The sequence below is a fragment of the Nelumbo lutea genome, chromosome 6 (assembly GCF_056320005.1).
Source record: "Nelumbo lutea isolate HS-2025 chromosome 6, American lotus-T2T, whole genome shotgun sequence".
Classification (NCBI taxonomy): Eukaryota; Viridiplantae; Streptophyta; class Magnoliopsida; order Proteales; family Nelumbonaceae; genus Nelumbo; species Nelumbo lutea.
Genome location: NC_142689.1, coordinates 57,738,373 through 57,750,745, shown reverse-complemented (window position 1 = coordinate 57,750,745; position 12,373 = coordinate 57,738,373). Strand labels below are relative to the sequence as shown.

General features: G+C 35.9%; 1 protein-coding gene across 1 annotated transcript; it reads left to right on the top strand.

The window, feature by feature from the left end:
* Window positions 1–542: 542 nt before the first annotated feature.
* Window positions 543–12,091, top strand: LOC148849042 (39S ribosomal protein). Its single transcript, XM_088947982.1, has 2 exons — window positions 543–983; window positions 11,808–12,091. Exons 1-2 carry the CDS (start codon window positions 627–629, stop codon window positions 11,835–11,837), a joined length of 387 nt encoding a protein of 128 aa, XP_088804108.1. The 5' UTR covers window positions 543–626; the 3' UTR covers window positions 11,838–12,091.
* Window positions 12,092–12,373: the final 282 nt, after the last annotated feature.

Below are 12,373 nucleotides of genomic sequence, written 5' to 3'. Positions count from 1 at the left end.
TACCACTAGTTAACCGGTTGACCAGTTTCGGTTTTTGACCAATTTAGTTCTTCAGTATATATAATATTATATATTATTAATAGATCATTATAAAATAGATAATTATAAATATAATATATGTATACATTTATATACATAATGCATATATATTTATGTATAATATATAAATAATATGTAACATATATTAAAAATTATAATATATAAATATATATCGATCAATTCAGTTAACCGTTGGTTTTTTTTTAAGTTAATTGAAAACTGAATCGATCCTATAACATTTTAAAAATATCAAACCAAAACCAAACCGATTGATGCGGTTAACCAAATTTTTAGGTTCTATTTTTTATGATAACCCTTAAATTGAAAATTATGGTTGGGGGTTCAGAACCTTGTGCTTAGGATGGGGTTGACCTCAACCCGACCTAATCCGGTCCGAGTTAAACCACTAAGCCATCCCCTGTCGCCGGTCGCCCAACCCTGATGAAGGCGGGAGGGATCCATAGTCTCCCCAATCCTTTGTGGTTTGTCAGTAACTCGGTATATATATGTCGCTCCATATTTGTTAGTCCTCAATCGTAATTCATCCGTCAGTCGTCTTCGTTTACAGGGGATTTACAAGGGACAGAATGCTGAAGTTTCTATCGAAGGTGAAGATCGAGTTCAATGCGCTGGACCCACGAACTGCGGCGTGCATGGAGTTCCTGGCGCAGTGCAATGCACGAAAGGCCAAGGAGTCGAACCCAGCCTGTCAGTTGCTGGTGAAGCGACGGACAGACGACCATCCACCTCAGATCACTGTGACTTTCGTCAATGGTGTTGAGGAGGTTTTTGATGCTACATCCACCGCAGCGCAGAGCATAAGGACGATGATTCTGGAGAAGGGGCAACTCCTCGAGACTGAGCAAATGTTTCGTGAGGCTGGTGAGGCCTGGCCTGTCATCATCCCCGAAGAGGAGCTCCGCCAGCACGCTCCTGGAACCAAGGTACTTCAATTTTCTTCCTCTTATGCTTCATTTTGGTGTTTAATTATTGTTGGTTGCTTCCTTATTTGTGGCATTTTATCGAACGCTTCTTTGGGTACGCCAATTTCATGAGTTCTACTGTTGTTGGGTTTGTGTATCTCATCTTATTGTTTCTCTTGCTTCATAATCAATGGCTTTGTTGAATTTCGCATCCATCCTGCACATTATATTCTTTTTCTTATAGTTTCCCATCCAAAAGTTGGTAGTTTGATACAGTGAAGTTCTATTATATTTGTATTTTTTATTCTGATCCTTCAAACTTAGTTGCTTTTGTTTGTGCCTCCCCTGGATCCTGGATAGCGGAGAACTTCTCAAATTTATTTCATGTCTATTTTTCGAACAGTCATTCATTATGGATTTGATGCTTCACGATCATGATGCTCTGTTCAATGAGTAAGCTAGATTTGTTTCAATTTTAAGGTTGCTCTAATCACTAGGTCGTTCTTTATCTCCCACATTTTAGCATCTCTGGATAAGGGAAAAAAGTTAATTCTATACTTTACATTTTTCAGGAGGAAAAAGGTTCTTAGAGTTGAATTTGGACGTCATTCTTTTTTTGATTAGTAATTGGGTTATCCTTCATTGGTACCACTGATTTCTGTTGACTTTGACTACAAATTTACATATTACTTCTGTTGAATCAACATTTCTTGTTTTGCGTATTACATCATTTACATTAAGTGAATGTAATTTCATGTGCAAGAAGCTCAGTAAGAGTTGAATTTATATCACTGATACAGAGTTTCGGTCTATAGTGTCGTTGGGCTTCTGAAGGTTATGGTCATTATCAAGAGGCTTTCATAAATAATGTTAACATGATCTGGCAATCCATGGAGATTTTACTTACATATTAAAGAGGCCCTTGCTCCATTGGACTTCTAGTTTATATAGGCTTATGAAAGTGGTGGCAAAAGAGCTCTATTTGGTCATGTATTATGATAGTGATGACATTTTTGTATATATATATTTTTTGTACCTCGAACCTAATTGTAGTCATTGCGTAGCCTCTGATTCAGTGAATCTATCTTGGGGTTTATAATTGAGTAACTCTCTCATACATAGATACAATATATGCACATTTAGGCAATTGAAAAATATTTTCTTGTATACAGGAGGGGTGAAATTAGAATCTGAGAAACCTGAGGAACTTAGGCTATGTTGGGTTTGATAAAAAAAGAAAGAAACAGAAAGTTGAGGGAAAGTTCTTAACAGAATTTGTGGAGTTCCTTAAGAGCTTTTCCTTAACTTTCTGTTTCTCTCTTATTTTCTACCAAACTAAAAACAACCTTAGGGTCATTAGATAATTGAAAAGTAAATTGCGATGGTTTGACCTTGTCAAATGAGACACAATTAATTTATAGTAAGGAATGATTTGATTCAAACTCGGGGTTTCAAAAGGCAAGTTAAAACATAAAAACAAACGAATGCTAGTTTAGGTAGTGAGAAAAAAAATTGTTAGTTCAGCCATCAGCATAGGATATGACCTTAAACAAGGAGCATAGGAGCGCTTCTGGTTCTAGTTTAGGTGGATGGGACAAGGTAGGTTATGATGATGGTGAAAGTAGTGTTCTTTAAATAGTTTTATCAGAGCCAATCATAATATGAATATTTGTATTGATAAAAAAAATCATGATAAATATTGGATTTTTTTGGGACTGCTAGAATCTATTATTATCTTTGAAGTGATTTTGGTTGCATTTTGATGGTAACTGGATGTAGTAAGGTATTTTAGAAACATATGAAGTATTTATCTGTTGCCTAATTAGATTAACAAAGCTATCCTCCAGTTATCCCTAGTTTGTGTTCCTTGTACTGTATGTAATTGTACTTAATCTTGAGCCAAATGCCACTGTGCATCTGAGCATGAATAGAGCAATTGAATAAAGAAATTGAAGAACTGACAGATCTGCATGCATTAGAGACTATACAAGAGTGTAGAAGAGGGGTTGTCAATCAGCAAGAGAAGTGGAAATAAGTGCGACCATTGGAAAGAACCCAAGCCTTTTTCACTTTATGGCCAATAGAGATGGATGTATCCATTGCATGGCTCGAGAAGTAATGAAATAATAAAATTTGATATCTTAAGATAAATACAAGAAGAGATTTACCCACCCCAACATATTTGATTCCTTCTGTAGCAAGTTTCAGATTTTTACTTGTTTACTCTGGATGATATTGATTCTGCTTTCCAAAATGTAACGGGGCTGACATACTCTCAGAACATATTTGATTCCTTCTCCTATAAGAAAATTATAACACCAACCGCATTTGTAATTTTATCAATTAGCCAATAATTAAAAAAATCAGTTTCTTATACCCCTACATAGCCACAATTTTATGACCAATTGTATATCACATTTATTTATTTTTCGATAAATGATTAAGATTTCATTAAGAAAAGATCTGGAGATGCAAAGAACAAGAAGAAACAGAAAACAGGAAAAACAAATTCAGACTACAAATGAGCCCAATACAATTGTTCTCTGTTTGCCCCTTGCTTTGCTAGATAGTCAGCCTAAGCATTTGCTGATCTTCCCACCATTTAATATTAACAGCCAGGCTCCTTATCAGCCACTTAATTTTTTTTTTTTTTTTTAATTTCATTCTTAAAGCTCCACATGATAGACTAAGGGTTTTGTAGCCAGCCCACTACCACTTTGGAATATTAGTAGTTGTTGCGCACAAGGTTCAAAATATCGACATGCCCGATATGCCAGTATGGGCGTATCAGGTGAATCAATACAGCTTTCTGGTGCTTTTTTTTTTTTTTTTTTTTTTCTTTTTGCAACTGGTTAAGGGGACCCGGTTTAGGCCTTCTCCACACCCTGAACCGGTCAGACCCCCGATACACCCACTGTAGGGGCGTATTGGAGGGGTCTCGGAACGATACGTATCAGCCGATACGGGCTGATACGTGTCGATACTTTGAACCTTGGTTGCACACCTAGTTGAACTGTAAGCTGTACACCCTGGATGGCAGCTAGCAATTCTTTGCTAGTAGAGTTCCCAATCCCTAGGGGACCCAAGTAAAGGAGGACCACATTTCCAAATCATTCCGCAAAACCCCTCCCATTCCAGAGGGTCCTGGATTACCTTGACTGCTACCATCCGAATTCAGCTTCAAAAAACCTTCAGGAGGGGATTCACAACTCAAACTGATTCTAGTCTTTAAAGGGGAGCAACTTGCTACTTCTGACCAATTCCTCCATATATCATTAAAGGAGAATTGCTGGAATGAATCCAGTGATTTTATCCACCAAATTACCCTATGCAGAATGCACTCCTTCAATTCTTGTATTTTCCTCTCCTTCTCCTGGAAGATTCTAGCATTTCTTTTTTCCCACACTGTCCATATCAGTGCAGCTCTACCACACCTCCATATGATTCTTCCTCTTTTTTGATGCCATGGAAAGGTAGAAGGATCAAAAAGCAAGCTTACTTCTGGTGGCCTATTCCACCTGCACCCAAACATCTAGAAGAGCCACTCCCATAACTTTGCAGTAAAGGAGCAAGATATTAGTACGTGGTAACGGTCCTTGCCATGAGATCTGCAAAGGATACACCAGTTAGGTGATATACAAAGGAAAGGTCTTCTCTTTTGAAGAATATCCAAGGTGTTTATTTTCCCATAATACACTTCCCAGTAAAAAGCCAAAATCATAGGGGGAATAGGATTGCACCAGATTTCCTTAACAGGGTAGGGCTGGTTGGAAGGGGACTGAGAAAGGGACCTGAAAAAGAAGCACACAAAAAAGACCCAGTTGGCTAGGGTGCCCAAACACGTTTATCTACTTCAGAAGGGTCTAAGCAAACTTTGTCAAGTCAAGGAGGCTTAACAGACTAGGTAGGCAATCAATTTCCTCCTCCCTTAAGCCTCTACAAAACCCAAAATCCCAGTTAGGTGCCAGCGGATTTTCTAGGGGGGAGACAAATTTAGAAACAAGGTCTTTTTTATTATTTTGTTCCATAGGATTTTTTTAGGACATTTTTTAACAGATGGATTACTTAATTCCAAATTCTGCAAAAAAGAATAAACAAACCTACATAGGGATCCATAGCATTAGACACGAAGGACTCAACAATCCTTTCCGTCAAAGGAAATTTAGTGCAGGCTAGTTCCCCCAAAGATTATGGTGCTTTGTTGGGAAGTATTCCATGGGAAAGTAAACACCTTCAATAACCTACAAAAGAGAAGACCTTTCCTCTGTATTTCTCCTAATTGGTGTATCCTCTATAGAGCTCACGGCAAGGATTGTTACCACTTACTAATATCCTGTCCCTTTTCAGCAGACTTTTGGGTTTGGCTACTTTCGTTGTTTGGGAGTAGTTGGAGTCTACCAGCAGACGTTCACATGCTCTTCAACCATTCTACTTTCCCTTGGCCTACAAAAAGAGGGAGACTTATGTGGAGATGTGCTCGCGCTGCCCTGATTTGGACTCTTTGGGAAGAAAGGAATGCTAGGATTTTTCAAGAAAGGGAAAGGAATAATCAGGATTTGAAAGACTGTGTGCTGAATAGGGCAATACTTTGGCTGAAGACCTTGGAAAATTTTCATCAATTCTCCTTTAGTGATCTTTGGAGAAATTGGTTAGTAGTAGCGAGGTGTTCATCCATAAAGGACAAAGCAATTACAAGCTGGTTTCCTCCATTTGAAGGCTCATTGAAGTTGAACTTTGATGGAAGTAGTATGGGTACTCCAGGATTATCCGGAATGGGGGGTGCTTTGAGAAATGAAAAGGGAGAGATTTTGTTGCTCTACTCAGGCCCCATAGGAGTTGGGGACTCTATCAAAGAAGAGCTATTAGCTATTGTACAAGGGTGCAATTTGCAAACCAAATGGGGGTACAATGCCTAATAATCGAAGGGGACTCCAAAGTGGTGGTGGGTTGGTTGAAAAATCCTAAAGAGGCTATATGGCGCTACAAGAATGAAATGAAGAAATTCAGTTGGTTGACAAGGAATATGTTGGTTACTGTACAATGGGTGGGGAGATCAGCAAATACTTTGTCAGATGTGTTAGTCAAGCAAGGGGTAAATAGGGAAGAATTGTTTTGGGTTCAGCTGTGATTCTTGTATTTCTTTCCTAGTTTACTTGTAAAATTCAAGGAGGGGCTGTAGCTTGCGCCTCTTCCTCGGATGTTATATGAATTCACAACTCTAAATCAACTTTTAAATTAATAAACTTATTATTATTCATCAAAAAAAAAAAAAGAATGGGAAGTGGTTTAACATTGCTAAAGGAAATTACTTGTATCCAAGTTATATTTATTATTTAAAATCCTTCTAATTTCTAAAGATAAGTGATTTCTTTTTTCTTTCCCTTTTTTAGGAGAAATTCATTATTTTGAAATTTTTTGACTCTAGTACCTAGCACTTATGCATTCACAAGGACACACACAGACTATATAGCCTGCAATATATGTGGATCTATTTATTATTATTGACCTTGTCAAAATATCTAATCAGATATTTGATGGCAATGGTTATTTTCAAAAACAAATCATACCTGGACCTTTCATGTACTGCAATTACATTTTACCTGTATATGTATTTATTAACTAGGGCTCTACATGGAAAAGAGGGGACTATTTTGCCTAATTTTTGTATATGGAAACTAAAAAATACTGCATATTATCTTCCAGCAGAATATGCATCTTGATTGTTGCAACTTGGAAAGCAGATAATTTTGACAAAACTCTAAATTAACATTTCATTTATCTGACCAGAAAGTTTTATTCTACAAAACAAGTTCAATTTCAGAAAATTGGATATGCCTATTCATACTTGTAGATATCTAACAGGAAAACAACAGAAAAATATGTGAATACACCTTTTATTGTTACTGAATTTGAATTTGTAGATGTCGTTAATTTGATTGCATTGTTCAGATTTTGTATAATTTTGTTCAATGGAATGGTCTTGGTTGTAAAATTTGAATATTTTCTTATATTAATGTATAAGGCAATTAGATAATGCTAGGCACTTTAGCATTATTTAGGTGTTGCTCAAGCCAAAAAAATGAATGAATAAATATCAACACCTATTTCATCATCATCATCCAAGCAGCCTTATCCCAAAAAATGGGGTCAGCTACATGAATCCTGTTTCACCATTCTGTTTTATTTAAAGACATCCATTGTTAAATTATGAGTGCTTAAATAATTTCTCCTTATTGGTTTACCACTAGCCGTTCTATCCCCTTCTTATGGGCGCTGTAACCATCTTAGTCTACTTTCTCTCATTTTATCACCTATTGGAGCTACTTTCAGGTTTCCGAATGACTTCATTTCTGACCCTATTCTGCCACACTCGTATTTTTTCCTTGACTATCCAAAACTATAATTGGCCTTGCAACTGCTTTATCAAATTTTCTTTTTAACCTAAGTGGTATTCTCATGACACATAAGACTCTGGATGCATATCTCCATTTTGCCTATCCTGTTCTATTTATATGTGCGACATCCTCCTTAATCTCGCACTTGTTATGAATTATCAAGCCTGGGTACCAGAATAGGTCACATTGAGTTATCTCTTTGATCTCCCATCCTAAGTGTACTCTGATTTTCCTTTCTATTATTATTAAATTTACTTACCATATATTCTATTTTTTACCTGCTTGTTTTAAAACCTCTTATTTCTAAGGTATTTGTCCATAAACTTAATTTTGCATTTAATGCTTCATTAGTTTTATTGATTAAAATAATGTCATCAGCAAACAACATGCACCATGGGGCCTCCTGCTGAATATATCAACTCTTATTTATGCATGTATATAACCATGCAAAAACATTGTGGAATATTGTCTTAACTATAGACTAAACAACCACAGATAATGAAATGACGATTTTCAAAACAATGACAATATTTTTGAATAACATTCCTGGTTCAAATTGAAAAAAAAAAAACACATGCAAATACGTTTTAAGCTTTACATAGACTCCTATCTAATGAAAATGGGTTATACACACTTGTACCAAATACCAATATATAAAGGGGGCGCATTAGTAGTTATTTGCTCCCACTAGGATGTTTTATCTATAATGCCATCTTAGTTAGTTAGTTGTCTAGGCAATAAGCCTACAAAAAGCCTAGGCAATCACCTGGTTGATGATTTAGTCTAAACTTTACTCACATTGTCTTGCATAATATGTAAATTAAAGAAAAGAAACCAAATAACCCTTTACCACATAAATGTTGGACCATTTTGGGATCCAACTTGGACTTGTGTGCAAGTTATGAATTTGGTTGCAATTTTTTTTTGACTTTGGTTCCATCCAGATGGACTTTTTGCATGATAGGATCTTTTTCTTTTTTTTTTTTTTTTGTATTTTGGTGTGTCTTGATGGGGAAATATAGGGATTTGGATTAGATCTCCTCCATCAAGACACAAGTGTTGGTGCCATATGCAGAATTTTATTGTCTAGAATGACTATCTTGGCTAGGGAAGGTTAGTGGTTTATTGGTTAGTAATTATTAATAAATAACAATGAAGGACCTCCCCATACTTTACCAACTAGGCTAGTGGTTTATTGTCTAGAAAGCATACTTTACCCTTATATGCACTCATCTTACTTGATCAGGACTTTTTCTGCCAACCAACTCAGGTTCCTGATTTTCTTGGAAGAATCTGTATATTTGTTTAGTTTCATTTTTGCTCATGGATGGGCATTAAAATGCTTGATGAGCTGTAATCCATCTAAAGACTGTTGCTAGTTGAGCCATCCAGGTTGATTGGTTCATGGGCCATATGTATACTGGAGAATAAAGCCATGAATAGAAAACTTGCCTTTTCATGAACGTTTCAAGATTGTTCTCATTCATTTGTACTTTTGTATTTTTGTCATCATAAGTTTGTATGGTTTCAGGAGAAACATTTATTAGGAATGAACACAGATTCATAGTACTTGGATTACCATTATTCCCACCCTCCACTTGTTGACAGAGTGGTTGAGCTTGATGAATCTGATAAGAGAGTGGGCAGAAACTTCTTCCATTGGTCACACTATTTTATATCTGTATTACTTTTCTGAATCCATTGAAAAGCTTCACCCATCTATATACATGTATAGGGCAATGGCTAGGATAATGCCTTTTTGCTCCCTATTGAGTGCATGGATGGAACAGAAAGGAAATTGATAGAAACAAAGTCAGTAGTTTGTTTTGAAACCACTAGCAGACATATGCAACATACACTGGCAAAGAAAGAAATAGTACTCTGTTATGATACATTTTTGTGGCCTTCTTTTTGGTATTACATAGTACACATAACAGCTTGACAAGGGAGAATTCTTTTTCTTTCCCAAGTGACAGGATTTGGATCAGGTCTGTTCCATCTAAACCGTATTTTTTGTCTAGTCTGCAGTGCTGGATAAGATCCTAACTAGGGACAATCTAGTCAGAAGAGGTCTAGAGGTGGAGGATATGGCTTGTTCACTGTGTAATGGAGATGTGGGTCTTCTAGCCATTTGTTGTTACACTGATTATTCTTACTGGGTTTGGATGAGTCTGCTGAAATTGTTTGGTGTTAAAAATGTTCTTCCTGGCTGATGTGAAGGGATTCATAGGGGCTTGGTTTCTAGGAGGCTTAACTAGGGCTGGAAAGGTAGCATGGAGCATCCTCCTTGCAGCAGTTTTCTGGGTGGTGTGGAGTGAATGAAATAGTAGAATCTTTTAAGGAAGACAAACCTCAAAAGAAGTTCTCAACAGGATTTTGGGGATAGTGCATTCTTGGTTGGAAAACCACTCATTGTTCAAAAATAGACATGTTCCTTTTTTTATTTTGATTTCCTTTTCATAAGGAGTTTATAGTTTTTGTTTTGAGGGGTGGCTGTATTGGACATACTGTTTCTCTCTGTACAGGGGCTATATTGTATTTTGGCTATTTGGTCTTAATGAAATACTTTACCTTACAGTCCAGAAAAAGAAAAAAAAATGTATTACACATAACAGGGGGATTAAAGGGTGGGGACAGGGCAGGGTGCACATTAGGTCCACTGACCTTACCATTGAGAGCCTGCAGTAATGTGGGTTTGATCCCATGCCTCCACATTCGGAGGGACACCAAGTGACCATCTCAGCTATTAGGTCATCGCCATATATTTTTGTGGTTGGGAGGTTATTATTGATCATTCTTTTTGAGTGTATCCTGGATCAGTTGGTTGGTTGATTTTCCATCTTTCTCATTCTTATTTACTACCATGTGTAGTTTGTGCAATGAAGATCTTGGAACCGTATATATTATCTTCTTTTTCTTCTTTCTGGTTGGATTTCTTTGATTGGTGAGTGAATTTAGAAAGTGGGGATGGGTGTGCTTTTTAGAATAAGATTTTACTTGTAAAAAAATCTGACTTGAATTGGAAAACTGAAGAGGCAATAGGGAGTTATTTCACATGAAGTTAATTAGAGGGGCAGCTATTTCACATGTATATACTGTCAAAGTCCATAAAAAATGTTCAAGGAATTATCCCAAGTTAAATTTTGATCAAAGGAGTTAATTTAAGATCAGGGCATTTATGTTGATGTTAATGCAGGCCATGTATATTGATGTTAATGCCTCTGAATTTCAAGGTAAACTACTGCTATGGTATGGAAGCTCAGGTCCTGTATGAATTCATTTTCAATGATTTAGTTTAGGGAAGGATTTGAAGAAGATGAACTATTTTCTCTTTTAGGTTCTCATTGTCCTTAAGGCATTTCTTTGATAGATTTTTCATTCCTTGGCTTCAGAGAACTGATTCAACTATAATTGGACCCTCAGCTCTTTTCTAGGATTGACAACAACTTTTCCCCAAAAACCTATGCTTGTGGACCAAATGACCATCGACTCAATTAAGTCTCATCCCAATCATTTAAGGTCAACTGCTATTCTTTTGTTATTGTGAGTTCTGAGGTCTTACCTCAGTTAGGGGTGATCATGAAAAACCGAACCAAACCAATAAGACCAAACCAAAAATTCTGGTTAATCGAACCAACCAGTATACATATATTTTATATTATATATTATTTATGTATATATTTCATATATATTTTATATTATCTATATATTATAAATGAATATATATATGCATTATATATAAATAAATATATATATATATATTTATAATATATAATGTATTATTTATTATTTATAATCTAATATTTATATGTATTTCTAGTTTTTTATTATATACTTATATATTTATTTATAATATATATTATAAAATCAAAAAACCAAAAAATTGTTGAACCAACTGATGGTTAACTGAACTGATCAACCGGTTAACCGATCGGCTTCAATTCGGTTTTGGTTACCAGTTTTCCAAAAACTGGTACTACTGGTTCGGTTTGAAAAATAGGCCCACGGTTTGGTTAACCGAACAATGAACACCCCTAACCTCACTACTACAAAGCTCACCTTTACCACATCTTGCCACATATCGGAGATTCTCATAGGCCTTAGGTTTCCACTAATATGCTTGTCCTCGCTTATGATGCACTTGTTTTTATAGAAGGTTATTTTGTTTGCCTATTATGTAGGCATCATACTTTGTACCCACCCAATTATATTTTTGTTTTTCAATAAAATTCCTTATGCCCTAAATTAAAAGTGATATCCTCATATTTTCTTGAATTTGATCTAAGAATAATTATAACTCATTAATGGATTAATCCTTAAAGGCTAGATCCTCCAATGTTGTGAATACACGCTAACAGAATTATGCCTTGCTTTCTTTTTACATTTAGGTTATGATTAAGAACTGTTGACAATTTTAATGTATTCATGTCAATCTTCCTCTCCTTTCCAGCCAAGGAAGGCAGAAGAGAAAAAACAATGACTTCACCTCGCTAGTGATTGATTTTCTACTGGCTTCATCATCAATACACATCTGATCAGCCACTCTACTAGAGGTTTTCATCCTGGTAAATGAATAACATAAGGTGGCGATGGTTATATGCATTATTTGTTGATCCCCATGTTGCATCCTGACATTGACCATTCAGCAGATATGGATTGGTTCATAGTTTTTTAACATGTTACAGATGTGTACCTTATATTAATGCAACTGGTATCGTGGCTGAACTGATGAAATCCGATATGATTATATTTAGGGTTATGCGATTGGATGCGATTCGATAAAATCCATTTATAATTGGATGCGATTTGATAAAATCCATTAAGGGTTATTTGAATTTATCCATTTATAATTGGATGCGATTTGATAAAATCCGATATGATTATATTTAGGGCAAATTACTTAAATATGCCCTGTCAGGTGGCTCCACTTGACACAAATAGCCTTCTATTGGTAAAACGTTTAGGGTCATCTATCCATGCTATCACATCCATAATACAATTTATCATAATCCTGGT